The following is a 20,337-nucleotide window of genomic DNA, read 5'->3' as shown; positions in this document are numbered from 1 at the left end:
ATAACTTATCGTCGAGCTCTGAGTTTAGATGACATTTGAATTCTTTCTTCAACTTTTATATCCAAAAACTAAAAAGAACCGAAAGTCAAATCAGTGATTTTTGAGACTACAAAGACCGTTGAGTAAAATAATAAATAGAATGGTACAAGCTCTTGATAAAGGCTCACAGTGTTCTTCAAACATGAAACACACTGAGAGAACACAATGACCTGTGTATTACTGCTGTGTGTTGTTAGACTGTGTAATAATAAGAACTGCGGAGCAACAGCAGATTTCCTGTCTGGTGTTTTTAATTTTGATGGCGAGTCAAACCCTTTTTACTCCATTTGGACGACAGATTCTCTCAGAAAACCCATTACTAAATAATTACTGAATGTTCCTATGAAAATACATTTAGAAAACTCTGCCTTATGTTACCAAAACAAATCAAAAACACACTGATTTTCGTAGGGCAGACAGAGTTTTGTTGGAATTTTTTTTGCTTTAATTTGTGACACATTTAATTTGTGCTTTCATTTTTGACACATGTTTACTAAATTGGATTACTTTGTTTTTTTTGTTCTTAGCTCTTTCACCAGCTGCCTTTTCACCACAGTCTTTGGCATGTCCTGATAATAATGTGGAAATAGCTTTTACATCTGACTCCCAGTTATTCAGTGCCCCTACACCCATGGAGAATTTTCTTCTCTTTGACCAACACTTGCCCTTCAAAGTAAAAAAGCACAAGTGATGTATTGTTCTGCAGCCACTAGTCGGATGAGAGAGAGGTTGTTTGTTTTCATCTCTGTCCGTTTGTTTGTAAGCAAGATTAAATAAAAACAACTTAATGGATTTCCATGGAACTTGGCTGAGGGATGTGGGACAGGGAAGAACCCATTACATTTTGGTGCAGATCTTGGGGGAGATCTAGGATTTTCCTTTATTGCTTTCTTTTACATTGCAAAAGGGGGCGTTCTCTAAACAGTATGACCATTTTCTCATTGATTCATTCATGGATGATGAAAAAATCGCGCACACGGGAGGAGATATTTACGAGTCTGTGAAATTTGGTGCAGCTCGTATTTAAGGGACTTGTTTAGTTTTTTAGGACTGAGGTATGCAAATGTTTTAATTGTGTTTTTGTTCACAATCAACACAACCAAAAAAAACATGCTATAGCAGCTATGAAAATGTCAATTTGTAATACTTTAGAAATCAGGTCATGTAAACTGGTGGTACATGGCAACGATAATAATCTTAATACACAAGGGCTTATCAGACCTAGGGACTAAAGTCTGTTCCCAGCCAAAGTCAAAGTCATATAGCTCTAAAAGATCCTACATCCTGAAGTCTTCATTAAAAAATGCCTTCTCTAATCTGCTGATGACAAACGGGAGACTTGGCGTGTTCCTTCAAAGAAACCAAACATGGTTGTGGGACACATAAGCCCTCAGATGTTGAGATACTTGACCGGCATTAGATTTATTTTGACCACTCGTGATGAGCTGTTTTCCTCAGTCATTCGCTTGTATTGAAACTGGGTGATCACTACACACCTTTAGACAGAGCAATGAACGGTTCTTGTTGCTTCTTATTTTAGAAGAGAGGAGTTGGTTCTCATGGCGTTCATCCAGATTGGCTACCAAGAGGGCAGAGCTAAAACGCAGCCCGAGCCCATGGTGGACTGTGTGTCAACTCCTGGTGTGGAAAAAGGAGAACGACACAGACGGGAGAGAAATGAGGGGAAAAGTGCCGCTTATGATACTGAATCAAACCCAGCCATTTCCTGTACCTCGAGCCAGAGCTGCTCAGCACTCTCCATATATGGTGATGGTATTTGCATGAAGGGAAAGCCTGGGCTTATGGATCAGGAACTGGTGTTGAAATTCCTTTTGTATTAACTGCTGGGAAAAGGTTGGGTCCTCTACTCTGGGTTTTTTGGGCGGTCTCATTGACTGCCCAATGGGAAAATAGATTTTTTTTGTATTCCTATTATTAACTTGTTACAATGTCAAATACTTAGCTCTTGTTATCACCATGTTGTGGTGATGTCAGATACTAATTTCTGGGTGTTGCTCAGCTCAGAGGGAAGGCTGTGGTTCCATGGTGATGTTGTTATGGCCACCATAGACACCCAATATTTCCTGTGTGTGTGTTTGTGTGCATGGGTGCATGCATGAGTGTGTGTGTGTGTTTGTTTGAAACACAAATTCCCCTCATTTGCATAGGGGCTTTGTTTACTGCGTATGACCAGTCACAAACATGGACAGGTGAACTGACAGCAGAGACCACTTTCACAACGAGGAGCAAACTGTTGTCTTAGAAAAACACCAGGACTAAAAGAAACACAGTTACAGCTGCTTAATCAGGAAGGACCTCTGGGAAACAAAAGCTCTGTATGTGTGATTGTTTAAGTCTCGGAGCATCCCCAGTGACATTGGGCGGGAAATAAAATATTACATAATAACCAGGAGATATGAATCTGATGGGAGGAGGGACGAATGGGGTCTGTCACAAGGTAAATCTGAGAACTATCTATCCCCCATTCCGAATGAATATTTGATTACAAAGGAAACCCTACTTAAAGGAAAGGATACAACTATTTGGTTATTCTGCCGCTAACACACCCACTACATCAATATCAGTAACTCCCTCCAAGTAAAGAAACGTAGAGCGATGCAGACAGTCTGTGTTACTGTGAGCACGCTGCTCCGACAGCTTGTCAGCTTGGTTCTGTTCTGCTCCAGCAGCTGACAAAGGTTTATCATTCCCTCCAATGAGGATCTATATCTCTCATAAAGATACTGATCAGATTAGGTAAAAGGATTCTGTGGGTCTCTGAAGACCTGTGTCCTCCTCAGAGACTCTCACAATCTGCACCCATGCAGCTGCACAGGAAAATCCTTTTTTGTTTTGTTTTATTTTATTTTGCATGTTTCAAAGGAATTGATTGGTCAGTGGGCAGTTCTTTTTATACTGGTTGTTCTCATATCTCAAATGTAACCTGCTGTGGAACAGGTTAGCCATTCAGCATAAGTTACCATGGAGATTCACCCTGATATGAAGTGAACGAGCTTCATAGGACTGAAAACCCTGATGTTGAAGTTACCCTTATAACCGCAAATCCTGCCAGTGGTCCAGTAGGACAGGACCACTGGTCTTTTGTTATTGTTTTGATTGAGAGACCCCTATAGCGGCTTAAGTTACATACGATGTTTTAAAATGAAAGGAAACTCACTGGATGTTGGATTACTGTGTCTGCATTTGGTATTAGAAGAAAATCCAGAATTCTCTAAAACAAAGGGCAATTCATCATTCTCCAGATTTTTTTTAAGTACAAACAGTTAGAGTATTATTTATTATTTATTACAAGGCTGAAACATCTGCAGTGAGTGCAAAATATTGTTCTTCTTCTATTATAGAAGTGTCTGGATATAAACCGCCATAGCAGAAATGTAATGTTGATACGCAGAGGCATTTTTTATGAATAGCTACCGGTTCAGTGACCCCATCACCCCAACTTCAGTCTGTACAACATTCACTTGAGTATATCGACCTCCAGCCCCTGGTTGCTGTGGAGTTTCTCAGCAGCAGTGGAGTGCGGTTGCTTTCGGGCACCTCCCTGACGTCTTTGTGTGTAAGTGTGCAGCCCACTTTCCCTGTGCAGCTACTCCCTTATGGTCCACTCCTTGAAGCAAGCATATTTTCTTACTCCTCTCGCCTCATTACACAAAGGCCTAAGTCAAAACAGATGAAGCAATCGTTGGAATATTTGACGTTCTTCTCCCAAGTCTTGTGTTCATTACTTCTTCCTCCTTGAGTCTGCGCTTGTTCATTCCAGACATAGCAGAGAGAGGTTAAATATAGCGTGTTCAATTGTTTTCACTTTGTGGTCGGGCCAGCACTCTCTTAATGTCTGCTTTAAGAGAAAGGCTTTTCATTTGCCTGAGTATTACTCTTAATAAGAAGGTGGCAGGGAAAGGATACCTAGTAATTGTCTTAATTAAAAAGAACATTCGGTATCAACAACAGTAAATAAAAGATTCAGGTTGTGCTGGTTCTGGAGATACCTGAGGCCCAGTCAGACCATCAGGGGACAAAGTGAAGTCAGATGAATGAACACAAATCTGTTCTAAGAGAATCAACATGCTGGTAAAATATTGTGTTCAATATCCTGAAGCCCTAGAACCACAGGGAATAAGGTGTTTCTTATTGAACCTTGTTCAAATCACACTTATTTACTTACCCAATATTATACTTTAAGTTATTTACTGAACGTTGTCATTCTTTATCTCCATTTTCCTAACTGTACCCTCTCTACCTCTGTTCAAACTGTGTAACATGTATTGATTGTTCATCCTGAAGGAGCCATTTCTCCTTGTTCACGTTGGTGTGTTGTTACTCTCTGTGTTTACTTTCTCCACGTCACAAATTGGCTACTCGGCCTCCCCGAGACATCAGCTCGTCATCGTTGCTAAGGGAGGAGGGAAGTCAGCAGCTCCCTCTGCAGCGCCCAGAGAGTTGTAAAACTTGTTAATGGGTGTGATCTGGAGAATTAATCCAGCTATAATTGGCTGTTTCCCTCCTGAGGAGAAAAAACTCACTGAATTAGGCTGAAGAAGTTGTTAACATTCCTCACCACAGCACCATCTCCCATGCTATGACAGAGTCTGTAAAGTGGTTTTAATTTTGCTGCTGTAAAGAATAAAATCAGCCTGGAGGTTATTAAACGCTTGCTGGCTGCCCTCCATGATTTAGTAAGTTCAAGTTACTGTAATTACTGAAAGTTCAATAACCTGCCTCTGGTTTGGTTATTTATGGTCCTTGATATTCACCAAGGTTTCTGTCTTCTCCTTTTGTCCTTTCTAGTTGTGTCTAGTGGACAGCTGCATGTATAGTTTCACAACATACATAACCTCAAATAACTTTACATAGTGAAGTTGAGACCTTACATTAGAGAAACTAAACAGTTCCCAGAATGAGCAAGTATTTTCTTTAAACAGGAAAAAAACTTGAACAGAGCCAGAATGTGATCAGATTAAGAATTATACTCTGGTGTTTATGATGTGTAATACTGCAATCAGCAAGCTATTACAGCCTCTGAAAGGGAAAGAAAAAGTAGGACACAAAAATACAGCTGAGGTTTAAAGTACATTCTTGACATTGGAAATAGCAGTTGCGAAAACAACGGGAGCTTTCTATCATAACACTTGATCTTCATCAGCAAATCAACAGTGTCCTGCTGTTATAGCTATATTATTTTAGCATTTAAATGAAAATAGTTGCAGAAGAGTTGTTGTAGTACTTGTGTGTAGTAGCTGTGGCTGTTGTTGCAGTCTTCAGATTGATCACTCAGAGTATAATAGACAGTTTACTCAGTGTATAATAGACGGTTCACTCAGCTGCTTTTCAGTAATGAGTTACGGTTCTCAGCTTTTAAGACAACACTGAAGAGTTTATGCTCAGAACAAATAACAAAGCTACTAAATACAGCCACTACATGCTAGAATGGCATTCAGTAGAGCGTATACATCCACCATGGCCCAACAGTCCCATTGTATTCAGTCAAGCTCCAGCAACTTCATAGATATCAGTTTACACCTGATTCAGTATTATTCCCTTGGAAAACTGTGAAAATATTGAAAAACGCATACCAATTGAAATCTTGATTATTCTTACAAGAATGAATTACTTGCTACTTAAAGTTAAGTGTGTCTGTGAAGAATCTATTCTTTATTTTCCATTGGGAGTATTGTTTATCGTCACTTCCTCTGTCCACACTTCCTCACTAAAGACGGAGGAAGTCAAGAGTTAACTTGTGTGTTGACTAATGTTCTGGACGCTCTCTGTGGCTTCGAGTGGTTCTGCGTCCAGGAGAAAGAGACTCACTCCTCCGAGCACGTTGTGACTCTCGTCCACAGTAGCCAGACAACACTGACTCATAGCGCATGATGAATGACCTCAGTTCTCCAGAGACTCATTCAGCTCAAACAAAAACAGGAACGTAGGGAGAAACTCGGAGTGGTTGACTGTGTGGGGGGGGGGGAATCTGGGTCAGAGCATCTTTAACATTTAGACAAATAACACGACGCACATCTGGGAATCTGACCTTGCACTATTTCAAAGTAAACATGGCTCATTATACTGCTGACATCAGAAAATGTCTAAACATTGAGGTTTTTGCTGGACTGATAATCATTTTTTTTCCCCTGGCTTTAGTTTGGTCTGATTATCTGAACACTGTGATAAAAACCACACCACCTCTGCCACTAAGGGCGTTTGAAGCCACAGTTCCTTCATGCAGCAGCCTCGCCTCTGTGCAACCTAAATGTCCGACCCTTGGTTTGTCCACACCATCTCATTGTGTCTCTCTCAGCGAGCTAACAGTCGCGCATTGTGTGTGTTTTGTTGCAGGGGAGCCGGGGCCACTACAAGTACCACTGGCAGAGCCACAATGTCAAAATCAGCGGCGTGGACGACATGGTGCTGCTCACCAAGATCAATGAGGACGCCATCGTGGACAACCTCAAGAAGAGATATATGGATGACTACATCTTTGTATCCTTTGTTCACGATCGCAGCTCACACCCCAGTGAGGAATAGCTGAGTCCCATCTCATCTGTGCTGTTACCAGAATAGCTGAATGGTCATCACAGTGCAGCAGTGAGTAATAAGTCAGTGTTGGAAGGTGACGCCTTCCCCCCGAGACGCTGCTGTGAGCGGGAGGGGCAAAGGGCCTCTCTGTTCAAACTTCCTCCCAGACCTCTGACTCCTGTTACTCCACCAGTGTCAAATTTACTCTAGCTTTATCTCACCGTGGTGCAAAATGTGAGCAAAATGGTGTGAAGAGTAGCAGATTGCATAAAGGAGATTTTCGTCCTCTTTAATAAGAGCATTGCTGCTATCTTTTTCACAGTGTTTTTCATTGTGGTAGGGATTTCAACAGGTGTGGTGAGAGCTAGTATTTCCATAAATTAAGTCTACCTATGTATTCCACAAAAGTCAGTGCAGAGTTTGGTGCGATATTGTCAATAATGGCATCATTCTTAGAATCTCTTCCTCTTTATCAAAACATTTCTTCAAAGTAAAAGCCCAACGTTAATATTGTTGCTGTAATACTTTATATCAAGTCGAAATACAGAGCTTTTATTTTGAAAAGTGAAATGTCAAATTGAGTCTGAAAATTGTGTTGATAGCTGAAAAGACTGACAGGCAATGTATAAATAAATAAGAGCAGTTCAGAAACTCATTTAAATTTATATGAAACCTACACGTTCTAACAGTAATGAAGCAAATTTCGTTTAATTTGATCAAAAACATTGACTATGAAATCTTCTTTGCAGTTAAACACAAAGTTTTCTAACTTGACTCTGCACCATAGACTGTTTATAAAAAGCTCTGCCGTCAACGTCCAGGGCACAAACAATAAAAAAGTGACAGTATATTGTCAAATAACTGTTTGAGGAGGACTCACTAATTACAAGAAAAAATTCAGAAGTAGCTCCGAACTGTTACCATAGGCTAAACAAACAGCCCCTGCCTACCAAGCATGTTGACAACGGGCACTGCACTCGTCACACAAATGCTAAGTTTGGGCACACACACACACACACGAGCTGTTAGTGACGTAAAAAGGAGTTGATGAATGAATGAATGGAGCCCTTTGAAAAGCAACATTTTTAAAGCAGCACATTACATAAACTCCAATCCACGCTCTGGCAGCGCTCAGGACCATGAAGTTTGGTAAATGCCCGGCAGTTTTTAGGTTTGTCAGCCCTGAGTCTGGCCTTTGATTTGGGTCAATCAATCGCAGTAACTGTGAGATCGGCCCTGCCAAGGCTGCGGGTCGCTGTCGGCCGCTGAAGGCCACCCGCAATAGCAGCTTTATTTGCCTCGAGCGGTGTTTTTACTCCGGGGCATAGGAACCTCACAGTGTTACCCGGCCAGTCTCTTCTCCGTCATTTCATAAGCACTGGATACTCATTTAGACCTCATCACCAAATACTCCACTGCTGCGCTGGTGCACACTCTGGTGACGTCCTGGCCTCAGATGAAGTCATCTCTTCCCTGCACAGTCTCATTATCTCTCTGTAAAAACGTTATATTTGCAGACTCTTGTTGGAATTAAACATTTTCAACCCTAAAAGAAACGTTCCTGATAAAAGATGATTTTAATGGGATCTGTTTTTTTGTGATGTTTCTGTCTTCACTGTTTGATCCTTAATGCATCATGTCATCAGACGTATATCGGCCCTGTGCTCATCTCTATCAACCCCTTCAAGCAGATGCCGTACTTTGGAGACAAAGAAATTGAGATGTATCAGGGTGCTGTAAGTACAACTCCATCTTTTCAATGACATGCGAGAATACATGACACACAGAATATTTTAGAATTATTGATGTGCGACTGAATTATTGATGCCTTATTGAAATCCCCAGGGTTACCGAAGTGTTACTGATGTATTGCTGAATGGTTTAAGATGGGAGCAGTGTGAAGGACAAATGCTCGGAAATGAACTTGGTTAGATGCGGTGCGATCTTCCCAGCAGGCTGGCGCAGATGTTGCTGTCAGAAACTTGACTCAACCATTGAGAGGCTTGGCAGCACCTTCACAGGACAGCCTGTTCGAGTCTGCCTTCTCTTGGCCAGTCTGCTGAAGAGTGGGCTTGTGTGCTTAAAGCCAGGAGCACACTGGAAGACTTTTAAAATCCTCCGGGCTGACTGTGAAAACACTCAGTGCGACACATGCCAAATTTCACAGATTGGCAGATTATCATTTTGCAGAGGTGCACTGGGTTCTGATTTGCAGAGTGGGCCAGCTCAGATTACAGGGTGAAATTCAGATTCCATCAGAATAAGATGAAACATTCATGAAGCTGCTGACTTTGTTTCCTATTTAAAAGGGCAGCAGATTTGTCAGAACAGTGCAGACTTCACAGTCTTGGGTTCAGTCATTTCCTCAAACATCTAGACACAGTAGTTTTTTACAAATGTTTCTCAAACAGTAGGTAAAGGGCATTTCCTGTAGGTTATTTTGAGAGGTGGATTATTACACATTTAGCACACGGGTGAGTGTTAACATGAAATCTGTTGACAGTAAGGAAAATAGTACGTCTGCCAAGGCCCAGCAGACCCCCGCATAAAGACTTTATGGGAAATAAAAAGGAAAAAGGATTTGCTTAGCAAACAGACTAAAAACGTGGGAGTTACAACCAACGCTGGATCTGTCCAAAGTTGATGAAATACAACTATATCCTACCAAACGCTATAATGGCCCTAAGTAGAGTGCAAACCTCCACAGAGGCAACAGTCCCCTCAAGAAACAACGTTTAAATGCACAAAAACTGGCTTTTTATTTGGATCTCCACCAGCTGTACATACTGTCCTCTACAATATATATATTTCCGTCAAGATCAAGAAACAAAATTGTATGGGTTTCTCCCTGACCTATGCTGCATCCTTTCTAGTTTTACAGTAATTTGTAATTTTTGTGTAATCCTAACTAATAAACACAGATGAACACATAACCTCCTTGGGTTAGGGAGGTAAATATACAATATCACCATCTTCGATATGTCACAACCTTTAGTTTGGTAATAGTAACCTCCACAGTGTTTAATGAGAGCGGTTTAAACACCGATATTTACTGATTTTTTGTTTTGCAGGCTCAGTATGAGAACCCTCCTCACATCTACGCTCTGGCCGACAACATGTACAGGAACATGATGATCGACCGTGAGAACCAGTGTGTCATCATCAGGTGAGACTCCCGCACGGCATTCTCCACCTTCTCTCGCACACCGTGAACCAATGATGCTTGACAGCCTCAATATGTCGCAGCACGCAACAGAGAAAGAATTCATCCCTGTGCGATACGATGGCTCGTAAACCGATCGACTGTTGACCCTGTCCCGTCACCTGTTCGCACTGGGCAGGATGGGAGCGAGCGAGTCAAAGAGTGGAGATGGTTATCTGTGTGCAATGTGATCTGTGGGATGATATAATGAAGCTGAAGTGAAGCGGAGCCTGTGCAGGTCACGATAATGGTTTGGCAGGGGAGCAGCTCGGAGAACCGACCGAACAGGTTCCACCACATTACTCGGTGCAGCTGACTTACCGAAAGTGACACGCCCGCGGTGAAATGCAAAGGAATGAAAACCTATATAAATGTGGATAATAAACCATGGATAAATCCATGACCTTTGCTTTTATGCTTTGAATGAGCTGAAGACATCCTGAACTTTGAATCATGTACCCTCCCGTGGTGCATTAAAAAAAATCATAGAACAATGCTATTGTTTTTAACATGGGCCTTTTATTTTCTATTGTTTCTTTTAGCCACAGATTCCTATGTCTTTCTCTGTATCTCCTTTATTTTCAGTCAGCTTGCTGTTTCTGTGTGTTATTTGTCCCTGCTGGTATTGATATTTGAACATTGCTGCCCATCCTGAAAAGGAGGCAGAAGAGATATTGTACCTCAATGGGGAATTTACCAATAGAGAAAGAATAAATGAAAATGTCCTTTTAAGGAAACAATGTGCGGTTCACAGCAGGATATGGCCTCTTTTAACTTGGATGTGAGACGAGAACAAAGCATCGTTTATAAAGGCTATTTTTAAAGAACTTCCTGGTTGAAATAAGAAAAACCACCTGCAGGACCCTCTGTGCAGAATCACTCTCTCGCTGTATTTGGGGGATTTTTCGACCCCTTCACAGCCTCTTTGAGTTTGTTGGTGGTTTTATTTTTTTGCGCTGCAAAGCTGCACGGGGAAAACTGTGGAGTCATGATCGGGCCTTTATCCTGTAGCCTCGTCACCTGAGCACCACGGTTACTATAGTGCTTACCTCATGATGAATGAACCCTGCTTCAGCACTTTCGCCCGTTGTTTGGACAGCCAGCAGTTGCTCGTTCAGTTTCCCACATAAAGGCACCGAGGTGGATTTTGTGACCAACTAAATCAGCAAACAAAAGCATGGAAGTGGTTTTTTATGATGAACCAGGTCTCGACAAACAAAGGCTCGCTGTGAACTGCTGGCCATGCAGGCAATGCGGTCAGCATCGGCCCCGTGCAGGCGCTTTTTCATATTAACCAAGGAAACCCGTGTATTAAACGTAAGGGGAATTCAGGACAAAGAGGTCAAACAGTTTTGATGACTCTTGAAGGGAAACTGTGACTTTCCCAATAAAAAGTTATTTGTTTTATTAAGCAGTTTATCCATTTGCCATCTGCTGACCATAGCATGTAACTGACGTGGCTGTCCTTAGAAAACCTTTATCCGATGTTAAAATGAAGAATGGAAGCAGGTGATGTACGTAGGTGGTGATATCAGTTTGGCTCACAAAGTATTCATTGAAATCAGGCCAATGACATTTTTTAAAGGACGATCAACCGAAACCTTTGTAATGTGAGAACCAGCTGCTTCACATCTGTCCTGTGAGTAAGACAAATGTTTTTCTCGCCAAACAAAAGCTCCTTAATGCTTTAAAAGAAACGGTTCATTCTGTGTCAGTTGGGTATAGGCCTCCTTAAATTTACCTTTCTTTTTTTATTGAATGAAAATAGGACCTGTTTTTAAAAGGACAACGTGTATTGAGGGAATGCCAAGTTCTTTTTAATAGCACAGGTGTATTCACAGGGTGTTGCTTACTGTTCCCTTGTAAGTACTTCTTAAATTGGTTTATTAAACCAACAAGCAACACATTGATCTACTGTGTTAATGCACGGGGCAGAAATGTTGTTCAGCCACCTGTATAGGATTCATACAGAAATAAAATTGGATTACATATTACATCAAATTGCTTTGAATAAATAAGTAAAGGTCAAAGAACAGGCCCCATCTACCTGCTCAAACACTGATTTACAACCTGGATAATTATTACCTCTGCCTGGGCTGTTGTGTTTTCACTTTGTCTGACTTTGAACATGATTACTGGACGGATTTCCATGAAACTTTTGGTTTGGGTTAGAAAAAGAACATTTCATTTATATTTTGGTATGGATCCGGATCAGAGGGCAGATACAGGAGTTATTTGACTTCCTTTAACATTGCGAGATAAGGTGTTTTACAACATTTCCCCTTGATTTCTTAGAGAATAATTCAGGAATCTTGATAAAAAATATTTCTTGTGCAATTTGGTGCCGCTCCAAATAATAATCTGGATCTAGTGAATTTAAATGTTTCTTAAGGGAAATGTTGTGTGCCATTTATGTATATATAACAAAGCTAAGCTATGATAGAAAGTTTAGGTGTCATCATGAGACCAATATACATTAACAGTAAGTCTTAGACGGATAGGGGATCATCACCAGTGTCTTTGTTCAAATATGGTCTTTGTCCGATGAGCTTTTTGATCCTTGTTCAACTGTCGACCGACTCCTTTGTCTGCTGATGACTTTGATCTCGTCCCAGTTGGAATGAATCCAGCTCATTTTACAGATGTGCTGTTCTTCAACACTCCATCATTTGTGTTGTTTTGCTCCAAGAAACTGGGGTGGGGGGGATTGTTTAGGCTCAATGGACGATTGAAGGCACTATTTTGAAATGAGCCAATCAGCAGCTCATACAGGTTCACACACGGTTTTGTGCCAAGAGTCAGATGTGAATCAGAAACTTCATCAAACACTGAAATTAAACATTTGTGTAAAACAAAATCAAAGCATCGAATGGCTTAACTCTTCTGCTACAATACGTCATAACACCATCCTTCATTTCACATGTCACATTGCAAATCTTTTATTGTGTGTATATTTTTAGACTTTATTTATTTATATACATACATAAAATCGAACTGTTTTAACCAATATGTTATAAATTTTCTCTCGTTAACAGAAGTAATTCAAACAATGCACATAAAAAGAACAGGTACAAACCAATGACAATAACCACTTATTGATAATAATACTAGAAATCACGATACAATTCTAATGTAAAGAGAAAAAGCACATAACTGCTTTAAAAACACAACCACATGTAAAGCTTCAAAAGTCTCCAAGCACTCTTTCGCTTGATTGGTTGTCATTTAATTTGTATCTGTTAATATGAATTTGACAAAGACTCCAATTGCATTTGAGGGCATCAAATGAAAGTTCAAGTCTTTCTATGGGAGCGCAGTGACTGTTATACCAAAACACCTAAACTAGAACTCAGTGTTGCGTGTGCATCTCCTCTCATAGCGAGTGTCTGTCATGACTTCTGAAAGTTAATGTTTAAACCTCCCTTCCCCCAGCATTGCCTTTTTTAAACTCATGTCCTTGTTTGGTTAATAAATCTCCAAACAAAAAAAGTTAACAAAGCTTTCAGTTCAATGAGATTTTCCCATTGGGAGCTCAAATGTGACTCAAGACTCCGAGCGGCTTCTACTTAAAATAACTTGCAGGAGTAGACACAATGCTAAACCTCATTGAATATTTGCCCCCCCACTTCTTGTTACTCAAGTCCTCTGCAGCGAGCGGGTACAATGCTGAAGATTTGGAAGTAACGAGGAGTTACATAGGGGGAGGGTTACAAACCATACAGAGAGACTGCAGTGTAATAGAGTGGCTACCATGACTTCCTCTGGCAGCTCCTAACAGCCTGCAGCTGTGCTTCTCACAGAGGCATTACCAACCTGACCCTGCTTTAAGGCACCGAAAGAAAAACAGACTCCACTGTCATCCACTGCCAAACCACATATGTCAAAATAAGTATGACCCTGGCAAAGTGAGAAGGCAAAGAGGAAAATAGACAAGTGTGGGTCGAGGAAGGAGAGATAGGGGGGGAAAAGTCTGTAAATGTGACAAAACTGAACCAGTCTGCTTATTACTGCAGAGGTTCATCGGTCCAGAGGTGCTGTAGCCAATCACTCATCCAGATGTGACTTTTGCTTCTAGTGGTATTAACCATATTTTGGTTCATGCAGTAAATGGAGTGTGTACAAATCTCATCAGGGGCATGGATTTGACCTGTTAGTACAGCAGACTCAATATGACTGATGAACTCAAGGATGTCTTTGCTCAGCTGGAAACATTTGCACAGAATCAGAGATGCACACTAAATAACGGCAAATCTGTACATCACAACTTGCTCTTACGTGTTTAGAGAGTGAAGGTTTACAATGTCTAAAGCATAATGAGCAATTTCAACAGTCAAGACTTTATTGAATGCCGAATTTTTACCATTTGAATAAGGAGCGTGTGCCTGTAATATTTCTGTAACCTCTAACATCCTCGTCAGGTGGAACATGCAGAAATGAGGTTTTATTTAATCCACAGACATTTTGTAGTTGGGCCTTTTCCTCAGTTGTAAGACATTTGTAAGACATCAGACGTCTACAGTACATCGGCCTCAGATATTCACAATAGCGGCACAAAGAAATAAACAGTGAATACAAAGTGTCTTCGTCCCTTAGTGGATGCTTCCTGCTCTCAGGGTCCATTGAGCAGCGTGGATAATGGAACAAACAAGGCGTCTTCGTGCCTCTATGCCAGCAGCAGACATGGCCAGAGGCTTTATGTGTCTGGGTTTGTCAGTCCGTCCATCTGTCCCAATTCTCAGCAACACCTCGGGGGAATGTCTTTGAATTTGGCACAAGCATTCACTTTGGACTCAAGGATGAACGGACTCGATTTTGGTGGTCAAAGGTCAAAGTCATTATGATCTCACAAAATAGATTTTTGGACATAATGAATTACACAGCAGGAACACGGCAATAGGGCAGCACGGTGGTGCACTGTTCGAATCCCAGTTCGGTCGGGGTCTTTCTGTTTGGAGTTTGCGTGGATCTCCCTTTGTTTGGCCCTTCAAAGCCTTAGGCTATCCTGCCAAACAATCACTCAAGTGCATATGAAACACTTCAGGTGTTTCATGCCACTTCACCGTGCACCTGGTGGGCGGATTTGAATTTCACTCACCGGATCAGATTGCTTGTAGGAGAAAATGTGCTTACATTTTGATCTTGTCTTTCAGTGGAGAGAGCGGCGCGGGGAAGACGGTAGCAGCCAAGTATATCATGGGCTACATCTCCAGAGTGTCAGGGGGTGGACCCAGAGTACAGGTGAGACTGGCTGCTTATTCTTTCTCCATCAGGACAGAATGTTAAAGATGCATGAAACATGTGAGATGTTGAGCAACAAAGACCTGGATGGAGATGAGATTCAGCTTCAAGCAGGAAACTCATTTGCATTTGTGTTGACTGAGGAAAAAGGTGGTCGGGGACTTTCTTTAAGCATCCCTTCTTAAATATTGCATTACATTATTTTAACTTGAATTATTCCTTTTCATTTTGTGACTTCTCAAATGATGTGTTTGATTATATTTTGTCAACCCTGCTTGTAGAACATGTAAAAAATGTAGCATAACACTCTCATAACCTGTTGCTACTTCATTCCTGCACTTCTCCCTCCCTCTCGGATCCGGCCCCTCATCTTATCATCCTCATCCTTATTCCCCATTATCAGTTCATCAGCGTCTTCTTGCTCCCCCAGCCCCCTCCACAGCCATCTGGCAGCCCCCCAACTAGCAGATGTCCAGTTCCCTAAGCTAGATAAAGATCTAAAGTTTGATGAGGAAATGCCTTCACCATGATGGCTGTGCAGTTTTTTTTATTTAATCCAGTCGGAGCTGCTGCTGGCATGGCCACGTCAGAAATCATCTTTTGGCTTTGAACAGTAGAGCTGGTAGACTTTTTAGATTCAAAGGAGTTATTCTTCTATGGTATAATTCATGTTCTGTTTTGCCCTTTACTAAGGAAGTAAAAATGTAAGTTATTATTGTTTGTTCGAACAAATGTGACTCTTACAGAAAGCACATTAACCTCATATTTGGTCTCTTCCACCTCATCCAGCTGGGTTGAGCTCAGTGATGAGCAGGACAGTACATTCTTATGCAATGTGGTCACATAGTTTTGAACAAATAACAACTCCCTGTCAGTTCCATAAGTATTCATCTGTCTAAACCTTGCCCTCAGGAAACTGCATTTAAATCCATTAGATCGGGATTTTTATTTGGATCTTCACCAAAATTGCCACACACATTGATATCAGTCCCTTAAAGAAATCAAAAGAAGTATTGTTATAGAAAGGGGGGAACAATGCCTGCATCAGTTTCCTGGTCCAGATCAAAACCAAAATTGAATGGGTTCTTCCCTGATCCCTACCACATCCTTCCCCCAAGTTGCGTGGTAATCTGTTTTTGCACAATCCTGCTTACAAACCAACTAAAAACAAACAGACAGAGGTGAAAATATAATCTCCTCGGTTGATGTAAATCTAAATCTAAGGTTTTAGTTTTGGTTACTGAACTCAGCACGGATTGTCTTGGAGGAGGCAAATGTGATCAAATAAAAGACCAAAGACTGTTTTGCTTGTTTATTTCCTGTCTTTTACACAGAACACAGTTTGATTTAACAAAGAAAACAAGAAATAATTTCCACTCAACTTCTGTGGACCGAAATGGAAGTGGGAGTAGCTGTGTCTGCTCTACCGATTTAAAACTCATGTGTTTCTGACATGCAGATGGCTCACAGGAAAGATAATGTCTTCCAGACCGTGTGTGTGTGTGTGTGTGTGTGTGTGTGTGTGTGTGTGTGTGTGTGTGTGTGTGTGTGTGTGTGTGTGTGTGTGTGTGTGTGTGTGTGTGTGTGTGTGTGTGTGTGTGTGTGTGTGTGTGTGTGTGTGTGTGTGTGTGTGTGTGTGTGTGTGTGTGTGTGTGTGTGTGTGTGTGTGTGTGTGTGTGTGCGTGTATTCATGTTCAGTTTGTATTTGAGTGGAAAGTTCCATTCTTGTACACAGCAGCCTGTTAGTGAGGGTGTGAAGTGTGTGGTGTCTGTACCTGCTCCACAGACCGTCTGTGACGTAGCTAACAGCTCATTGCGTCTGTCTCCCCGCAGCACGTCAAAGACATCATCCTGCAGTCCAACCCGCTGCTCGAGGCCTTTGGCAACGCCAAGACAGTGAGGAACAACAACTCCAGCAGATTTGTAAGGATTTCGTTTCACTTTTTTTGTGAATCAGCGCCTAACATTCTGGCTCAATAAATAACTGGTGCTCGTTAACCAAAGAACTCTTATTCTTCCAAGGACAGAGTTTTTCAGCCACATATCGTGTGTGTTTGCCAAATCTGGTTTGCAGCCTAAGTGAAGATGATGCTGGGGGAAAAAAATGAAATGACACACCGTCAATGCAAATCCTATGTTTCACAGAGGGGAATAAATGCAATCGGAGCTGGAATAACTTGAGGAGTCAACTTTTTTGTGGTATATACCTTTTGCATTCGAGCTGAGTCTTTGGAAAACAAAGATTTACAGTGACAGATTTTCTCCCGACTCCTGTTTTACTGGATGAGGCAGCAAACATCGTGTGTGTCCTGGTTAACCAGAGCTGTGCTGTGAGAGGGCTGTGCACAGAAAGACATACATGCACAACCAGTGAGGCACATCCTCCCCTGCTTATTAAGGAAGATGGTCTGCAATGACTGTAAAAACATATTCCCTCAGAGTTGATTGGTTAAGTGTTTGCATACAAAGCAGTATTGTCTCAGTTTTTAAGAAACTCTCTTTGGATTAAAAATGTCTCCACTTCCGATTTGCTCTCACCGTGACTGGAACAGATATTACATTACATTCAAGAGAAGAGGGCATTGCAAAATACAGGATCAGATTTTTACACATACATTCACACACCAGCAGCAACATTGGAACAACCAGATGCCAGTTTTTCAGATCTTACAGCTTAAACTTTATTGCAGCTCCCTCTGATACTAAAAACAAACTTGCTTTGATCCATCAGGGGAAATACTTTGAGATCCAGTTCAGCTCCGGTGGCGAACCAGACGGAGGGAAAATCTCCAACTTCCTTCTGGAGAAATCACGTGTCGTCATGAGGAATCCTGGGGAGCGGAGTTTCCACATATTCTATCAGGTGATTTTTCAAGCTGGAGAGTTAATGGGACACATTTGGGGAGAAGGTGCGTGTGTGTGGAGCTCAGGACATATCGGACTCAGAGTTCCCTTTGGCTTCAGGAGGAGGGGGAATCTGTTTTCATTGTGCATGACCCGATTTTCCTATTCCACATAGAGATGTTCAGATTTCTCCAGTAAAAGATTGAGTAGATGGGAACACTAACACTACTACAGTATTTGCGAGATGTCATGTGTGTAACTGCATAAATATCCCCTGTTGATTTCTGCTGCACAGTTGATAGAAGGAGCCACTGTCGAGCAGAAGAACAGCCTGGGAATCACAAGCCTGGATTACTACACTTACCTCAACCAGTCTGGTTCCTACAAAGTGGACGACATCAACGACAAGAGCGACTTCCAGGAGACAATGGTTAGTTTTCCTTTTCCAGACGATCCCCTGTTTTTGTTGACCGGTCAAACCACAAGAGGAGTAATAAGAGTTTGTACAGTATAAACCAAGCCCTGATTGTTTGTCTTTGCTTTCTCAGCACGCCATGGAGGTGATCGGCATCTCACCGGTAGACCGCTCTATGGTGCTGCAGATTGTGGCCGGAGTCCTGCACCTGGGAAATATCACTTTCAGGGAATCTGGCAACTACGCTGCTGTGGAGAGTGAAGAGTGTAAGTGGCCTCACATCAGCAGTTGTGTTGTGCTCAGTGTGGTTCCAACCAAAAAGAAATAACTAAAGCTACCTTTAAAACAAACAGGGACTATTTTCGACGTGTTGTTGAGATTTTGCTGGAAAGGACAGTTAAAGAAAATGAAAGCATGAAAACAAAGAGAAAGTATCTAAATATAACCGAAAAGACTAATAGTTTAAGATGATTGTTTATTAGTCCCAACATGGGGAAACTTGCAGCCATGCTAAAGTGAGTAGAATGGTGAACTTTGACCCTGAGGCACAACTTTGTGAGCTAACATTAGCTGTTGTCACCAATCCTGCTAATAGCTTTCTATGTAGCTTATGCTAGAAATCTGAGCGTTGAGTGAAAACATTGACATGATGGTGGCGTCAGCACGATTCATCCTTTGGGGACCATGAATGCTGAGATATATCAGGGTTGAACATATTGTGTAAGACCAGCATTGCCATGTGTAGGGTATTTTTTGCAGGTGTGGCGGCCTAGGTACAGTTGTGTTGTTATGACTGAGGTGTTGTTCAGGCTGAGGGGTAACTCTCTTCATTTGGTTGCAGACGCCTTTCTCTAAATGGCTCTCCTCTTTCCATTGCCCTGAGCAGCTCCTTCTCTAGTTTCCTTTTCTCTCACCACGTTCACTCCTTAATGTCTCCTTGAAGTTTTATTGTGTTAATGCAGGGATGCAGCCAAATGTCCGGAGTAACCCAAAACCATGCGAGATTACCATAAAATAAAATGCTATGCCGAAGCGCTGGTCATATTTCGTCACAGTCTAAAATGACTCGGAAAAACACTTCTCCCTCTGTCCCCTTGCCTCTTCCCACATTTGATTCTTCTGTCCTTTTTCCCCTCTCTCCTTCTTCCTCACTCTGTTTTGGTATGAACCAGTTGAGCAGATGCCAGTGTACAAAGCCTCGGTCTGTTCTGTGCAGACGAAACAGTGGCACGTCAAAATCTCTGCTTTTCCTGTTCGCTCCAGTCTCACTTCCTGTGTGCTTAAACTGCTCAGTCCTACTCTGCTCTCCATATAAAACTAAACAAGAAAAGTTCACATTTAACATCACGTCACCCTCAGCAGTGCAACATCATCTGATGTTGACTGTACTTCCTATAAAGGACTTGTACCTAATTTGGCTGGCTGGACATTAAGGAACTCGAGAGTGGTACAAATGACTGTTTTAGAAATTTAAACTTATATAAATGAGAAAAGTAAAGTTAAAAATCATTGTATACACTATTGAACTTTTAATTTATTGCATAAACGCTAACTGTTGCCCACAGAGGTGAACGTGAAAAATGGATAATGTAAGTAAAAGCTGAGTTTTCTTTTGCGCTTCATGGTTTATTTCAAGTCTTTCTTGAGATTTTCAGAACTTAGATATTCAAACATCCAAGATGCTATAATTCTGACATTGAAAGTTAAGCAGAGTCAATTCTGTAAACGAACGTGACAGGATCACTGTGTGTGTGACAGCTACTTGAAATTAATGAGGCCACACGCTTGACAGACTTCTGCATTGATAACCCTTCCTACAGTGGCTTTTATTAGTCACTGCTGTTTTAACACATTTCCTGCAGAGGAACTTGTGCATTGTTCCTGAAATTAACAATGTGTAACAGCCTGCATTTTGTACACCGTAGTATGTAATCCATAGCTCCCCTGCTGAACACATCAGTGGCTTTTCCCGGTGATTTAAGCCGGCGTATGGTCAGTCACACCCTAATGTCCCAGAAGGGGAGCTACTGCAAAAGCCTGATGCATTCCCAGACACAGTGAGTCT

General features: G+C 41.6%; 1 protein-coding gene across 2 annotated transcripts in view; it reads left to right on the top strand.

Annotated features, from left to right (window-relative positions):
* myo1ea (myosin IEa) overlaps positions 1 to 20,337 on the top strand; it is a 48,384-nt gene that overhangs the window by 8,717 nt on the left and 19,330 nt on the right. For both annotated transcript variants that reach the window (XM_062385590.1, XM_062385580.1), the window contains exons 2-9: positions 6,394 to 6,537; positions 8,220 to 8,309; positions 9,645 to 9,739; positions 14,926 to 15,013; positions 16,847 to 16,936; positions 17,745 to 17,876; positions 18,153 to 18,287; positions 18,406 to 18,538. In XM_062385590.1, coding sequence (XP_062241574.1) covers positions 6,394 to 6,537; positions 8,220 to 8,309; positions 9,645 to 9,739; positions 14,926 to 15,013; positions 16,847 to 16,936; positions 17,745 to 17,876; positions 18,153 to 18,287; positions 18,406 to 18,538 — 907 coding nt within the window. The remainder of the gene's footprint in view (positions 1 to 6,393; positions 6,538 to 8,219; positions 8,310 to 9,644; positions 9,740 to 14,925; positions 15,014 to 16,846; positions 16,937 to 17,744; positions 17,877 to 18,152; positions 18,288 to 18,405; positions 18,539 to 20,337) is intronic.

Source organism: Platichthys flesus, chromosome 1, assembly GCF_949316205.1.
Source record: "Platichthys flesus chromosome 1, fPlaFle2.1, whole genome shotgun sequence".
Classification (NCBI taxonomy): domain Eukaryota; kingdom Metazoa; phylum Chordata; class Actinopteri; order Pleuronectiformes; family Pleuronectidae; genus Platichthys; species Platichthys flesus.
The sequence above is the reverse complement of the archived record's forward strand: the minus strand, read 5'-3'. Positions and strand labels throughout refer to the sequence as shown.